We start from the raw sequence: 16,350 nt of genomic DNA, 5'->3' as shown, positions 1-16,350 counted from the left end.
CCTTGGTATTTGATTATAAACTTTAGTATATCTATATTTATTTGTATATTTCGTTCGTTCTTGAACATTAGTTAAATGATATATTATATTTATCAAGCCTTTATTCTATAAGTTAAGTAGTGTTCGGTCTTACACCAAGCACTCGTACTAAATAGTGCTCGGTCTTACACCAAGCGCTCGTACTAAGTAAGTGTTCGGTCTTACACTAGGCGCTCGTTCTCATTTCCGTAATCTACCTTTATAATAAGAGTGTTCGTTCAAACTCAACAACGTTCGCTCTCTACAGTGCTCGGTCTTCGACTGACATTCGTTTTCCTTGATGTTTAACCAATTAAGAAGCTAAGTATTTATTGGCGTTCGGTTTCTTCATATGATTCCGTCAAGTGTTATTATTTGATGTCCTACAATATCTGTCTTAATTGGTTTCGGCCTAGAGTCTTAGTACTCGGCCTAGGCTTTACGGTGTTCAGTTTGAACTCTCAAGAGTCAGTTCATTAAATTGACTCACTTGGAAAATAACGTTCGATTCTATTAGTCCTTGAGAAGTACTATTGTATTCGATCCCTTTCACAACAAGTGAGTAACTCTCTCGTCTGTCTTGAGTTGGAGATATCTCGGTCTCACTCCTAGTTTTCAGTTTTGTTCTGGGTTAAAAACTAACATTTGGTATTTGGTATCCTTGAGGATCTTTATTCAAATTGGTTAAGTTCAGGTTTTAATAATGAAAGATGACGGAATATGATATGGATGAAATGACTTTTGGTTATGAAAGAGTATTCCGAAGAAAAATATCTCATGAATGCATATTGGAATTGAGTAGAAACTTCAGTGTATCTATAAGTTTAGACCATAAATAGAAAAAAAAAATATTTGACACAGATTTTTTTACAACATTTTGATACATCATTTATTTTTTTATTAATTTATTATTTATTTGTTATTGTGCTAACATATTTTAAATCAAATGAAAAAGTGACATGTGTGTCTATTTAATTATTGTTAAAAAATACGTATTAACGTATCATTGTCCCACTAAATGTTATGCATTCATACTATTTTCTTCGTTTACGTTTTACTATGGAAGAAGAATGCAAGAAGGAAAATTTCCATGATTCACAAGACAATATTTTTTACGCATTGCAAACAAAACTATAAAAATATTCATCGACTTTATCACTTAATATTATTATTTTTAAGTGGAATAAACAATAAAACATATATAAGATAATAAACGTGAATCAACCATATAAAGATAATTCTTCGAATATTATTTTAGAATCTATTGATTGATACCACAGTAATTGATTTTTTTTCTAAATTTGTAATAAAATTAAGTTTATTTAAATCCATAATAATCAATAGTATTCAAATTTTGAATTTTATAAAGATTAAATTTATTTTTACTAATATTTTATAAAATAAATTTATTTACATTTTACATTAAGATAAAATTTAATTTAAATTTATATTTCAAAATGAACCTTTTAAATAATCATTTTAAAATTTCAAAAAAATATTAATGGGTATTTATAAGTATAAAATAATTTGTTAGTATTAATCTCAATGAGATATAATCTTCACGTCAAAATAATATGCAACAGGTAATTGTGAGGGCCTGTAAATTTAACAAAGGGCCTTTGGGCCTTATGTGGGGTAGCCAGACCCATCTGACTAAGGTCAACTTGACCTTAGGAGGGGCTTTTCAGAACCCATTCTCTTCCCTAAACTTCAATTCTTTTCTCTCTCTAAACTCTTGTGCCCTAAAGCTCTCTCTCTGCCTTCTCTCTAAATTTCCAGCTCTTTGAACCTTTCAATCTTGAGTTGGAGGGTGCTCAGACGTTCATCTCACCGAAGGCTTCCTTTTGAACCGATCGCATTTTCGATTGGACCGGTGAGTTAACTTTTCCCTTCTCTGTCTTCATTCTCAAACCTAGAACATGCAATGCTACTGGTTGTATGTTACTAGGGGGTTTTGTTTATAATTTTTGTTTTTTAAATCAAGCTCTAAGAGCTGTTACTGTCACCACCTTGGTGGTTTGTAGGGTTTGGTTGAGTTCTCATTTGGTGAAACCCCGTAAAGGAGCGTTCCTGTGAGCTTGGTAGTTCGACTCTGAGGTAAGGGGAGCTAGCTATTTATTCTTCTTTGTGTTGTTGAAACGTATGATGTATATGTTTGATAAATTAGTTTTCTTGTTGTCTTACTGTTAATTGTATTTTTATGGTGAACATGTTGATTGGAACCTGTTGAAGATGTGAAAGTGTGTATACATGATGTACTGAACCTTGTTTGACTTGGATGAACATGTGTTGGTTGTACTGGTTTCTGGATTGGAGTAAGAACTCTGGGAAATAGTTAGAATGGATAGTGAGTGGATACACGAACTGTTTTAGGTTACTGTGAGGGAAGGGGAGTACCAAAATTGGGCAATTGGAGTCTAGAGTACCATAGGGTGGTTTGGATGACTTAGATAAGTAACTTGGGACTTGTTGAGAGCACTTTGTTGGTAGGATAGAAGAATCTTAAAAACCTGAGTTGGCACATCCCTGATCATAGAGCAGCCCTGGCCTGGTCCAGTCAGTTGTGACTAGTCATATGTGTTGGCGTCGAAGGTGAGACTGATGCGTTCAGACATCTGATTCTTCTCCGATGACCAATTGGGTTAGGGAGATGTGGTTGAGGTGGAAATCATGTGTTAGTCATGTTAGATGAGTAAAGGCTTAAGAGAGTATTATTTTTGGTCCTTTGAGAGGAACTAAGGTAGGGAGTTTAAGCATGGGTGGTCTTGAGTGCAATTGGACAGTGTGGCTAGCTTTTATGAGTCAATTAGAACAGGTTAGGGTCGTAAAACTGAGTAAAGTCATGTTTAAAATGGTAGAATCAAAATTGGGTCCTTGGGTTAATGAACTTGGAAGTTTAAGTTGAAACCTTGGTAGTAATCACTTTAGAATCATGCTAAGACTGGTTATAATCATCTAGACAAGTTTAATTAGGTGTGATACAAGAATTATGAGGGTTAGAAGTGGGAGAAAATAAATGAAAATGGTAAGGATTAGTGTGAGTGTGTGATTCTGCAGAATTCACGTTCTGCAGATTATGCAGTGTCGCTATGCGAGTTGTCTCGCATAGCGAGACCCTGAAAAGAGTGTTCACTGCCTTGGAAATTCGCTGTGCGAGTTGGTGCGCTATGCCAATTTCCAGAGGGTGATGCTCACTGTTTTCGTACTCGTCATGGCGAATCTTGTCGCTATGCGACTGGTGGTGGTCTGGGATCACTGCCCATTTAATTCGAAGAGCGAGTGGGGCGCATAGCGAGAGGTTTGAAGTCTGATGTATGCTGCGAATTAATTCGCCATGCGAAATAGGGTGCGCTATGCGAATTTTAGCTGAAAAACACTCCCCTCGTCAGGAAAATTCGCTCAGCGCACCAAGGGTGGTGCGCTATGCGAATTTTTGCTGTCATGCCTTGCATTTTGGTGCGTTGTGAGACCTGATTCAGTTAGTTTTATATTTTTCCACATCTGTTTGAGCTGTTTGATGTTGTTTGACTGCCAGGATGTATGTATGTTCATATATTTGAATTATGTGGCTTAAAATGATGTGATTGAGTATGAAGTGGACATCTCAGGGTGAGATGATTGAAAGTGATGTGTGGGGTGTTGTTGTTGTTCTGTATAACTATATGGAGCTTTGAACTGGTATGTCTATCCCTACACTCGAAGCACTGTTCATGCTCAAATAGAGGAGAGCAGTGTAAGTGGTGAGAGTAGAGGGAGGTCCTCGTCTATAGTCTTAGAGTTTAGACATAGACAGATTGGGGGATTTACCTTGCATAGTGTTGGGGAGTGTCAGCTGAACTACGCAAGTGCAAAGACGACCAATAGTTCGACAGTTATACTAATCCGGATGAGTCGCGTGAGTGTTTGAGTCATGGTTTAAAGTGTTATGTATTAACTGTTTTATATGTACTAAGCATGATGATTATTAATTGATTGAACAATATGATTATTGCCTGTTTATCTAGCTCACCCTTGCTTCTGTGTTGTGTGCTGCTTGTGTATGTTTTTCTTTGCGATGATCATCCACTTGGATGGGAGCAGATGTTGTTGAGGAAATACCTCTGGAGCAAGAGTTGGAGGAGAATGATGCTGTTGCACAGTCTATTTAGGATTTACATATTTAAACCTTTGGATATTAGATACTCTAAACTATCTAAGTATGAAACTCTGTATTATATTTTGGATGACTGTAATTCCGTATTTAATTGCAAGTCATACTCTAACTGTTCTCTTTATTGGGAATGTTGACTCCTAAATTATATTATGATGTGGTTATTATATTTTGGGATGTCACAGTAATACTCTTACCGATCCCGATATATTGTTTTATTGTCTTTCTAATAGTTATTATAAATTATTGTATATAATATTTTATGTATTATATATATATATATATATATATATATATATATATATATATAGTTTATTGTAATTAATACAATAAATTTAATAAATTTATTGTAATTAATACAATAAATTTAATTAATTTATCATACAAATTTTAAATATATAGGAATAAAAATATTTATTAATAGTTAATTCGATTTTAAACAGCGACATTGGTAAATCAGAAAGAGAAATGAATAAAATTAGTATAAATGTTTATGAATAGAGTATAAGTAATTATAAAATGAAATATTATTTGAAAATACTAAACATATTTGAAAATACTATTTGTATTTAATATCAATATAGTTAATAATAAGAAAATGATAAATAATAAACATAACAATATAGTTGTCAAAATGAGTTAACACTTGTTGAGCAACTTTGTTTATTATGGATTTGAGTGAGATTGAGTTAAAAATATATACAAATTTTGACATAGACCAAAAATAAATCCGACCATTCAAAACTTGACTCATCAATCCACCAATAAACTATAAATATTAAATTATATCAGAAAAACAAAAATCTTAAATACTCTTTCTATCTTTAAATATATTTGGATTTAACTTTATTTAAATTTCAATTAGACAAATTTTGTAATTTTTGTTTGGATTGAAGAAAAAAAAATTGTAATTGAGTGAGTTAACTCAATTAATCAATCAATATATAATATGTTAGATCTAATTTGAATTTTTTAGATTCGTTAATAAATAAGTTGAGTTTGATTGACTTACTAAATAGTTAATTCGTGAAAAAGTTATGACGGATAACCTATTTTGACAACTCTACATAGTACCAAAATGCCAAGATTATGTGTATATTGTCCAACTAGACGTTAGTTTAGATTAATCCATTAATACATAATAGGTTAAATCAGATTCAAAAATTTTAGGTTCGCTAATAAATGAGTTGAGTTGAATTGATTCACTAAATAGTCAATTTGTGAAAAAGTTAAAAATGATACATAATACCAAATTGTCAAAATTATATATATACGATCAACTAAACGTTAGTTTAGAATATTCTATAATAAAAAAATATTTATGAATCTTATTAGATAGGACACTTTAGTATTTATATTAGATGGAGTAAATATATTAATAATATAAATTTCATTATAATATAAAAATATGTATTATATAATTATAGTAATTATATATAATAATTTTATTAATTTATTTCATAATTATTTTTAAAAACATGTCATATTTTTTTGTGAATATACAAATTCCTTAATAAATTAGAAAAAAATTATCATTAATAGTTAAATCTTTTATGGTAATTACTTTAAAATCAATGTTAATTGACAATAAATATAAATTCATCCCGAGATATTATGACTAAACTGATGTTTGAATTAAAAAAAGAAAAAAACTGACAGGCGTGCTTACGTTAGAGAAACAGTCAAGTATTTGCCACAGTATAACCGAATCACCAATATCACCCTTTAACCAAAAAAATTGTAGAATTTGTCCACATTTTGTCTTTCTTTTTTTCATTTATATATTTATATATAATAATTTACGCATTGTGATGATTACTTGAAAATTAAATAAACAGGAAATTGAATCTTAGGATCATCATCATTGAATAGAGAAAAGAGAAAGGAAAGAGCAAATCCGTGATCTCCATTTCTTTCCAAGCACCTAACAACCAATCTAACTTCCAAGCCCTCTCTCTTCTACAACACTCGCTCTTCTCTACATGGTTGGGATTCGAAATCGAGCACTGGAATAGCTAAAACCTGCAAAAAATTTGGAACTTTCTGATCCGGGTTTTCCATCTGTCCACCATCACCATTTCCTTTTCTTATATGCATGTTAGTTTAACAGTTTCCATGCCCATCATCACCAAACCAGGAAAAGCCAAGATCTTTAGCCACCCTTTACCGAGAAGAGTCTAGAAAGCCAGACCCAGTTCTCAAAATCCCTTCTTTCAAGCCACATCTTCATATGCCCCAGCACCAAGTTAGAGAACACAGTAGTGGCTATGGGAGTTGACAGGAAATGGCTTTTCACTCTATTCAGTGCAGCATTGCTATCTCTCATGGTTCTGTTGATGTCCTCTTTCTCTGCTTTTAGTTCTCCTAAGGCTTTCCCTTCCCTTGTTCAGCATGGCTCTCACTACCCTCCAGCTTTTGCATACTTTATCTCTGGTGGACACCAAGACAAGGACCGGATCTTGCGTTTGTTGTTGGCAGTTTACCATCCTAGGAATAGGTACCTCCTCCATCTTGGGAAGGATGCCAGGGACGAGGAGAGAAAAGCCCTGGTTGCCGCCACGAGGGCGGTGCCGGCCATTCGTGCTTTCGGGAACGTTGATGTGGTTGGAAAGGCTGATTATGTCACCTACTTGGGGTCCTCCAATGTGGCCATCACTCTCCGGGCTGCAGCCATTATGCTCAAATTGGATAGCGGATGGAATTGGTTCATCACTTTGAGTGCACGGGATTATCCTCTCATCACACCGGATGGTATGCCTGTTTGATATTTTCTGTTTGCTTCTTTGATTTGTGACTGTGTTTTGACGAGTCAGTACCTAGATTGCTGTTGTATGGTTGGAAATTTGGAGGAGTATTCAAATCAAATTGTCTTTTAAAAGGAATTAAATAAACGGGTTTGGTGGGTCGATTAGTTGGTAATTCAGTATTATGAATTTTATTTTGAGTGATCCAGTATTAAGAACTAGTTGCTTGGTACTTAAGGAAAGTTTGTGCAATTTCAGTGGTCCAAAAACTCACTTTCTGTTCCTTTAGTTCACCCTTTGTTCTCAAGTTTCCCTTGTTTTTAGTAGATGCGTGAGGCTGGAATTTCAGAGGGAAAGGAAAGGGAAATAAAAAAGTTAGCAAAAAGATTAAGACATTAACTGTATGTTAATCTGACAGTTTATTTTATTGCATTTTAATTATTATCCTCGACAACTCAACTCCCAAATATTCCGTTAGGAAACCTGTGATACATTATTAATTACAAGCTTGTTCTCTGTAGAATTAATTTTCAAATCGACGAGCTTGACCTTAATTTCGCTTATCCCAGATTAGGTGTAGATGGTGTCTTATCGTTGAATCTCTGATATGATCAGCTTGAATTTATATATTTGAGTATAAATATTCGTAATTTTTTTTTTGAATTTCTTTTGGTGTCTTAATTTTAATGCCTTGTTTTGAAGTTTTATAAGTTCTGTTTGAGCAATTGCTTTGATGTTAGCATAATATTGCTTTCATGTGGCTAAATAATACTTTCTGCGAGTTCTTGCTTTGAGATTTCTTTCTGTATTGATTTTTTGTTCTTGTAAGTAATACTGAAGATTAAGGTTTATTCTTTTAAGAGAATGCTGAAATTATCTTCGCATCAGATTGGTTACTACAGATTGATTAAACAGAGGCCTGTCCAAGTGTCATTTTGGATTCTACTTTTTATTTTCAAATGAAATCTAAAATTTACCTAGAGCCTCCCATTTTTTAGGCTATATAGTTTTGAATGTTTAGATAATAAACTAAAAAGACAGCTTTTCCATCTTATTAGTTTTCCATGCATAAGGAATTTGTGGTAGCAGCAGGAGATGAAGCCAAGACATAAATGGTGAGGGAGCTGCAAATGGGAGAAAAGGGTATTCAGTTGAAAAGAGGGATCACTGGGGTGAGAAGAATTCAGTTGCTAGTAAATGAGTTTAGGTCTTAGGAATTTGAAGTCACTTCATTTGTTTATCCTTGTTGATTTGAATCAGTTTGTGAATGCATTTTGGACTCATGCCAAGATTTTGCACTAATTTCCAAACGGAAGAGATTGGTCAGCTGGAGATTGTTTTCATGCCTTAGATGGTTAAATATCTTAAAGTGCTCACTATTGCAAAATCTGATAACGGATCAAGTCGATTCTTCTGATTGCATGTGACTTGTTATTGACTCATGAATTGATAAATTGAAATACTGATCTTGTTATACAGATCTAATAGGACTGGAGCATGGGCTTCTAGTTGGAGGAAAATTTTAAGCATCCTTACGAAGTGGAATATCAAGGTGGAATATAGTTTCGAATGCTGAATTAACAGCTAGTCTGACTGCTATGCAGAGGATATGATTTAGCATAGTTCAGATGTCAAATAGTCAAGCAAAAAAAGTTGCCACAAATAGCAAACTAATTCTTAGACACTAAGGATGGTCTTCTGTTTTTATTTTGTTTATCACTTTTCAAAATTATCACCTTGTTTTCAATTTGTTTCCTGTTTTCAAAGATCTGTACAGTATACAGAAAAAAAAAAAGAGGTTTTGTTCACCATTTCCTGTACGAATCTTTTAAAATAAGAAATAGATTCGAAACAGAGTTACAGTTTTGTAATTAAAAGTGAAAACAGAAAACGTTTCCTCAAGTAAACTGGCTCTAAAGTGTTTTAAGGGGAATGGACAGTTATCTAGATTTTAGTTTCAGACTTTCATCACTTTCCATTATGCTTTTGATTAAACAACGAAAATTGTCATGTCTACAGCAAGTAAGCATAATCAGAAGTAACTAAAACGACACGTGTATTGTCATGTCTCAAATAGGTGCTTGCAACATATTTATAAGTTATAAGATCTTAATCATTTGAGGGCTGCATGAAAGATCTTTAGAGATATCACCAGTGACACTTGTGCTAGTGTAGCAGTTAAGAAAGAACAACGAAAGTGACAGTAAAAATTGATTTTATAATATAAGGGGGTATGATGAAAAAACAAGTTTTTATGTTGGTAGCCACAGAGAGGGGCTTTTGATGCCCGAGTATGTGAGATCGTGAGGCATTCGATGACAGACACATTGTTTATCATAGAATCTCCCAAGGCATTTCATGTTTTACAAGTGAACCCTCATAATCCTGTAGAGTCAACGAGGCTGTCTGATCCTAAAACTGAGTTTGACTGTAGATTATCATTGGCCTCTAGATTAGCAAGTAGCAACAATGTATTCTGCATCAGTTCATGGCCTTGTTGATTAAAATGAACATTGGGATTCCTCTGTTACTGGTAGGGCTGGAAGTCTTTATGGGCTCTCTATATATTATTTTAGTTGCTGTACAAGAACATCTACATTCATTATACTGTTATTGAGTGAAGAAATACTTAGTATTCTAAAATTTGCTCACTGAATAATTTTTCTGGTTTTAAGGTCAACAGAGTTCTCAGTTTTTTGTTCATACTCTCAGCTTAGAATGATGTATGCCTTCTTTCCCTACTCCACAAAGTTACTGACCCACATCCTTTATCTTTTATCAGATCTGTCCCACGTTTTCTCTTCAGTTAGGAGAGACCTGAATTTCATTGAGCACACTGGTGACCTTGGATGGAAAGAGTATGGAAACTAATGCTAATTCTAGCTGCTACTTTTTCTCACTTATTCAGTTGGCCTTACATAATTTATTTGGTTTTGCAGGAGCGATAGATTCCAGCCTATTGTAGTTGACCCGGGGTTATATTTAGCAAGAAAGAGTCAAATTTTTCAAGCTACAGAAAAGAGGGCAACTCCAAACGCATTCAAAATTTTCACAGGCAAATCTTTTATCTCATGCCTACTGTGCAGCACAATACATGTCTTACAGGGTTTTCGTTCCCCCCTATATATGTTGAATGCTTTTCTTGGCATGCAGGTTCGCCATGGGTAATCTTGAGCAGGCCCTTTCTGGAGTTCTGCATTTTTGGTTGGGACAATTTACCTCGAACCCTACTGATGTACTTTACAAATGTGAAGTTATCTCAAGAAGGCTACTTTCACTCAGTCATTTGCAATGCGCCAGAGTTCAAGAACACAACAGTAAATGGGAACTTACGATATATAGTCTGGGACGATCCTCCAAAGATGGAACCACTCTTCCTTAATGCTTCCGCTTACAATCAGATGGTAGAAAGTGGAGCTGCTTTTGCAAGACAGTTTCAATTTAATAATCCTGTGTTGGACATGATTGATGAGAAGATTCTCCATCGTGGTAGCCATCGAGCTACTCCAGGAGTGTGGTGCACTGGGCGGAGGAGCTGGTGGGCGGATCCGTGCTCCCAATGGGGTGATGTCAATATTGTAAAACCAGGTCCTCAGGCTAAGAAGCTTCAAGGGTCCGTTTCTAACCTTCTTGATGGCTGGAACTCACAGACCAATCAATGTCGGTGAATAGACAAGAGAATAGAAGCATTTAGGAAGCTGTGCTGTCTAAGCACCACCATTCACAGTAGAAATTGCCATTTGCAGAAAACACATTCTTTGGTCACCCAAGTGTAATGTCAATATTGGAGGCATAGCATTGTTTATTAGTGAGTTTTGATAGCAACACATCAGAGTTGTAGTGGGAAGGGAATATATGTTTAAGCTCTTTGGCTTTGGAGGCTTAATATTTGTGGTGGATCCTCCAATACCTTACATCAGTGGGAGGATATTCCCTCCTGCAGTATGTCTCCTCATTATCATAGAGATTCTGGACGATCAGAACAGAAAAGTTCATTCTTTTTAGATATTGTCATTTTCCATTCCCCCATTATTGTACTTTCTATTTTTTTTTAATATATCAGGAATATCTCTTTCTTAGAACTCAAAGACTACTTTCTCAAAATACTGAAATCTATCTAACCATTTAAGGAAAGTCTCATCTTTCTTCACAAATTTTCTTATAAACACGGGATTGAGATTGAAACCTTAACCACGTTCTACAAAATAACATTATCTATCAACCATGTCATAATATATTTGTTGGGGAATTTAAACGTGAATCTAAGTTTTAAAATTGAATAAAAATGAGAAAATAAAATATTATATATAGATAAAAGATTAATTAAATCATTAACTTAAGTTTTTGGGTAAAAAGCAAGTTAAGTTTTTGGATAAAAAGTAAGATTGATCCTTCGTATAGTTGGACTTAAATTTCAATGTTCTTTGTGTCTTCCGTGATAAAGAAAACACACCAAGGTAAAAATAAAGTTGTTTAGCAGAGTTGAAGAAGAGTTAAAATGGATAGAAATTATTTATTAATATAGTTTTATTTAGTAGAAAGTAAAAATCGATTTGATGTTCCGAATATACCAAAGAAAAAACGAACGTAATTTACAGTGGCATAGATATGTTCATGCTGGGTAGCATAAAACGTGCCACATCCCAATCAGTGTTGGGTTCCATGGCGCTTTTTCGATCATCCAAAAGGTTCCTCATCTCCAATCTCCTCCTTCCCCTCTCGGAATCTTCTTCAATATCCCTTAATCCTTCGTCAAGTTCAAATTTTCACCACCATTACCCCAAACCCACAATCCAATTTTCCTACGGGTCTCCAAAACACACCACATTGGCCTTCCACACGGCCCAACCTAGGTCCACATCCAACGCCGAAGCAATCTGCAGAATCTTATCCAACTCTCGGGACTCCACCGTCGCTGCCTCTCTCGCTGCTGTTGTGGTGAATCCCTCGCCGGAGCTCGTCCTCGAGGTCTTGAACAAACTCAGTAATGCCGGTACCCTGGCGCTTTCGTTTTTCCGTTGGGCCGAGAAGCAAGGCGAGTTCAAACACACCACAGAGACCTTTCACGCATTGATCGAAGCACTGGGTAAGATCAGACAGTTCAAATTGATTTGGACTTTGGTCGACGACATGAAGCAACGAAAGTTGCTGACTTCTGACACTTTTGCCCTCGTTGCTCGGCGATACGTGCGAGCACGGAAGGTCAAGGAAGCAACCGAGACATTTGAGAAGATGGAGCGTTACGGTTTGAAGCCGCATGTATCGGATTTCAATAAGTTGATCGACGTGTTGTGTAAATCCAAGGGTGTTGAGAAGGCACATGAGATGTTTGATAAAATGCGGCATTTAGGGTTGGACCCCGATATCAAGTCCTACACCATTTTGCTAGAAGGGTGGAGTCATCTGCAGAACTTGATCAAACTCAATGAGTTGTGTAGGGAAATGGAGGATAAAGGGTTTCAGATTGATGTTGTTGCGTATGGGATAATCATCAATGCGTATTGCAAGGCTAAGAAATTTGATGAAACCATTGGGTTGTACCATGAGATGAAAGCTAAGGGTCTGAGGCCTAGTCCCCATGTGTATTGTACTTTGATTAATGGTTTGGGTTCGGATAAGAGATTGAACCAAGCTCTTGAGTTTTTTGAGGCATCTAAGGCTAGTGGCTTTGCACCTGAGGCTCCCACCTACAATGCTGTTGTTGGGGCTTATTGCTGGTCTTTGCGTATGGATGATGCGTATAGGATGGTTGGAGAGATGAAAAAGTGTGGGATTGGTCCAAATTCTCGAACTTTTGATATTATACTTCATCATCTTATAAAGGGTCGTAGGATTGAAGAGGCTTGCTCGGTTTTTCACAGAATGAGTGGCGAGTTTGGGTGTGAGCCGAGTGTGAGCACGTATGAGATCATGGTGAGGATGTTTTGTAATGAAGAGAGATTGGATATGGCGATGGCATTTTGGGATGAGATGAAAGAGAAGGGAATTCTTCCTGGAATGCACATGTTCTCCACGTTGATCTGTTCCTTGTGTCATGAAAGTAAGTTAAATGAAGCGTGTAAGTACTTTCAAGAAATGTTAGATATGGGTATCCGGCCTCCGGCCAAAATGTTCAGCACCTTGAAGGAAGCTCTAGTTGATGCGAGGATGGAGCATATTGCCATGCATTTTGCTTTGAAAATTGATAAACTCAGGAAGTCTCCATTGGTTGCTTGACAAAAAGGCACACATAATATATCAGGAATTTTCATGTGATCTTGAGATATTTGTCTGCCTGTCTTGGTAAACGTTTGTTCACAGGAGATGGATATGATGTTCTTGTACGACAGTGTGTGAGAGATTCTTTTCATATCATTTGGAGACATTTATATATGAATGGGGTTCTTGAGAAGGAATTTGTGCATCACACAGTCTGAAAATTTCAGGTTTCCCTTGATTCCCAAGGGCAATTCATATGGGATACCTATGATCTACAGAACCATCTGTAACATTTGATTAAAGGAATTTTTATCAGGAGGCCTTGTAGGCAGAAACAACTTTAGCTTTCTAATTTCTGTAACATACAATATGAAGGAGGCGCTGCAAATATGAATTTTAGTATTTATCCTTTATTTATACAAAACTAGTTGGCTAGTTTTGGGCATTGTTGACTTCCTAGGGATATTTTTTTTTATATCATTAATAAATAGATTCATCTGCATCATTCTTTCTTAATTTTTTCAAAATTATAATCGAGTTTAATTTCTTCTGCAACTACCTACAAACTCTTTTTGTGTGCATATATATAAGTTTACAAATTTTGACATTTAGTTGTTAATATCGTCAAAGATCAAGAAAAATATTGGTGACAAAATTCATTCAAAAACCATAAAATTACAAAATATTCATTCAAACAAAACCATAAAATTACGGTATAGTTATTAAATTAAAAGGCAATTTTTGTGTTATTGAAACCAAAAACGAGTCAAATTTATAGGCCTTTAGAGTTAGTAAACTAAATGATAGACAACAATGGCACGTAACGTATTAAGAACACATGTGATAGTGAACAACACATTTAAAATAACGAAACTAATAAACAAAATGTCTTTAATCTTAACACTTTAACTTTATCAATAATCTCTCTCTTTATGCCCACAATATTTTGTAAATTTCGGAAACTTTCTACTTTTTTGTCCATGCCTATTAAATGTTTTTCTATGTTGTAATAATTCAACTCAATACTATTGTTGGCTCGTAAATCTCTCAAAAAATGAAACCTCAGTGTTTACTTCTTTAATGTAAGATTGAGTTTTAAATAATTTAATTGTAAAATTATTATCAGAAAATATGTTAAAAGTTACATCTTAACTACAGGTCAATTCATAATTTATAAGTGAATGCAAATCTCGCTCTACAATCTGGTTTTGTGGGATTGAATTAGACTTAAGGTCTACTTCTAACAAAATATACCAGTTTTTTCTAACATAATCTAAAATGTTTTAAAATTCTTATCAGTCAAGCTCATAATGTAACCATTATGAACATTGTTTGCCACTGATTATTTGTTTAATGTCTCATAAATCGCATTATCTTTTATTTTTTTTAAAGCATACCCAAATACACTCTTTATATATTTTTAAGATCGTTTGCATAGTTAATGTCAGTATAAATAAATAACTTTTCATTTCATCAATCTTTGTCGAAAATTTTTGATTCTGTGTTCTCTGCAAATATACCATAATAGGCTTGCAAGAAATGAGTGTGTTTAGGATGCTTCACAAAAGTGACTTGTCAAACTAACCAAACTTGCATTTAGTCTTATAGTCATAACATATATAAGGCTCTCTACCATTTGCTTCAATAAAGTATTATCAACCTTTACTTATTGGTTTAATCATTCAAGAGGTCCCTATTTTCAAGGAGAATCTCATCCTGTTCCTTTTCGGTTTCTCAATTGGATCCTAATTTTGTGAAAATTGCAACAATTGGATCCCTACCGTTAAATTGGACTCAACGACGTTAGTGTGTGATTGACGTGGCACGCTAAGTCGGTTACTTAATTGAGGTGGCTGACACATTACAGAAGAAAGTAGATTTTTTTTTATTACTTTTCATTTTAAAAGTTGCCTTAAGTTTTTTATTATTTTTTTTATTACTTTTCATTTTAAAAGTTGTCTTACTTCTTTTGATTACTTTTCATTTTAAAAGTTTATATACGTTATATTTTTTTTCCTTTTATTTATTTTTCAATTCAATCAAAACAAAACACAAACAAGAACAAAACGCAGGTCTTCTTCTTCATACTCAACCCAAAATCAGAAACCCCAAAATCCCTAAAACGAAACCCTAATGTAGTGTCATGTGCTGCCACTAGGAACACAATAAGTAGCCTTAACATTGCCGCTTCTCCAATGCTTCCCTATTCATTCACTTATTACGGAAGCAAACAATGCAGAGAAATACAAAGGACGGTGGTTAACATCCTTTCTCCAATTTTCCTTTTACCTTTTGTCAAATAAGTTATTAACTCCAACTCCAATCAAGTATAACATCTAAAAAATGAACCAAACACTAACCACCAGTTCTTAAATATCCAAAAGTATATAATATTACAGTCATTTTAACAACATCAACGGCTAAAAAACTGGAAATCTGCATGACTGCCTTCCTTGTGAACCTGAAACAAAACAAGAAGGCATTTTTCAATAAATCAATTGCTGCAAATTAGAAAATGAAACATGGTTCATTTGCGGCATCTAACAACACTTTCAAAACAAGACATAAAAGTACCACACCTTTCAAAATTTTGAAAAATATCTTTCCTGCAATTAAAATTGATAAAATCATAGAAACGAAGCAATAAAATGATTTGTGGCGGTATGATTAATATGTATAAAGGAGAACATAAAAAAAGGAAAGAAAGAGGGTTCGTCAGACTAAAAAAATGCCCCCTTGTGAAATAGGAGATGGAAAAATGCAGTGGATGGGAAGAAGACGTTGGGGGAGGCGTTGAATTCGGCGACACGTCGAAGGTGTAGTCTCTCCTCCAACTACATCAGTGACCTCAACCTTGATTCTTCATTATTTTGATTTTTGATATTCCTTGATCTCGGACAACACACCGTTTTGTGTATTCGTACAGGGAAAACTTCCAAAATCTTAAATTCCTCTAAATAACCTTCTACTAGTCCTGAAATCTACTCAAATGCACATCATTAATCCACGTCAATTAAAAACATTCATTCCAGCGCGTGCCACGTCAATTAAGAAAGGGAATCCAGCGTGCCACGTCAACCACACACTAACGCCGTTGGGTCCAATTTAACGGTAGGGACCCAATTGTTGCAATTTTCATAAAATTAGGACCCAATTAAGAAACCGAAAAAGAACAGGACGAAATTGAGATTCTCCTCGAAAAATAGGGACCTCCTGAATGATTAAACTTTATTCATTTAT

At 34.7% G+C, this 16,350-nt stretch overlaps 2 protein-coding genes across 2 annotated transcripts; both read left to right on the top strand.

Moving 5' to 3' along the window:
• Positions 1 to 5,998: 5,998 nt before the first annotated feature.
• On the top strand, positions 5,999 to 10,918 carry LOC124839975 (beta-glucuronosyltransferase GlcAT14A-like). The gene is made up of 4 exons (XM_047315929.2): positions 5,999 to 6,919; positions 9,695 to 9,770; positions 9,852 to 9,967; positions 10,066 to 10,918. Exons 1-4 carry the CDS (start codon positions 6,436 to 6,438, stop codon positions 10,578 to 10,580), a joined length of 1,191 nt encoding a protein of 396 aa, XP_047171885.2. The 5' UTR covers positions 5,999 to 6,435; the 3' UTR covers positions 10,581 to 10,918.
• Positions 10,919 to 11,505: 587 nt separating this feature from the next.
• On the top strand, positions 11,506 to 13,612 carry LOC124839983 (Tetratricopeptide repeat (TPR)-like superfamily protein). The gene has a single exon (XM_047315940.2). The coding sequence runs from the start codon at positions 11,521 to 11,523 to the stop codon at positions 13,126 to 13,128; it is 1,608 nt and encodes a 535-aa protein (XP_047171896.2). The 5' UTR covers positions 11,506 to 11,520; the 3' UTR covers positions 13,129 to 13,612.
• Positions 13,613 to 16,350: the final 2,738 nt, after the last annotated feature.

Source organism: Vigna umbellata, chromosome 8, assembly GCF_029865625.1.
Source record: "Vigna umbellata cultivar VRB3 chromosome 8, Vumbellata_1.0, whole genome shotgun sequence".
Classification (NCBI taxonomy): Eukaryota; Viridiplantae; Streptophyta; class Magnoliopsida; order Fabales; family Fabaceae; genus Vigna; species Vigna umbellata.
Note: the sequence above shows the minus strand (reverse complement) of the source record. Positions and strands in the feature narration are given on the sequence as shown.

Coding starts and splice junctions, on each gene's coding strand:
- LOC124839975 (XM_047315929.2), top strand. CDS start 6,436: ATGGGAGTTGACAGGAAATGGCTTTTCACTCTATTCAGTGCAGCATTG. Junction 9,771..9,851: donor GGTGACCTTGGATGGAAAGA/GTATGGAAACTA, acceptor TTGGTTTTGCAG/GAGCGATAGATTCCAGCCTA. Junction 9,968..10,065: donor CGCATTCAAAATTTTCACAG/GCAAATCTTTTA, acceptor CTTGGCATGCAG/GTTCGCCATGGGTAATCTTG.
- LOC124839983 (XM_047315940.2), top strand. CDS start 11,521: ATGTTCATGCTGGGTAGCATAAAACGTGCCACATCCCAATCAGTGTTG.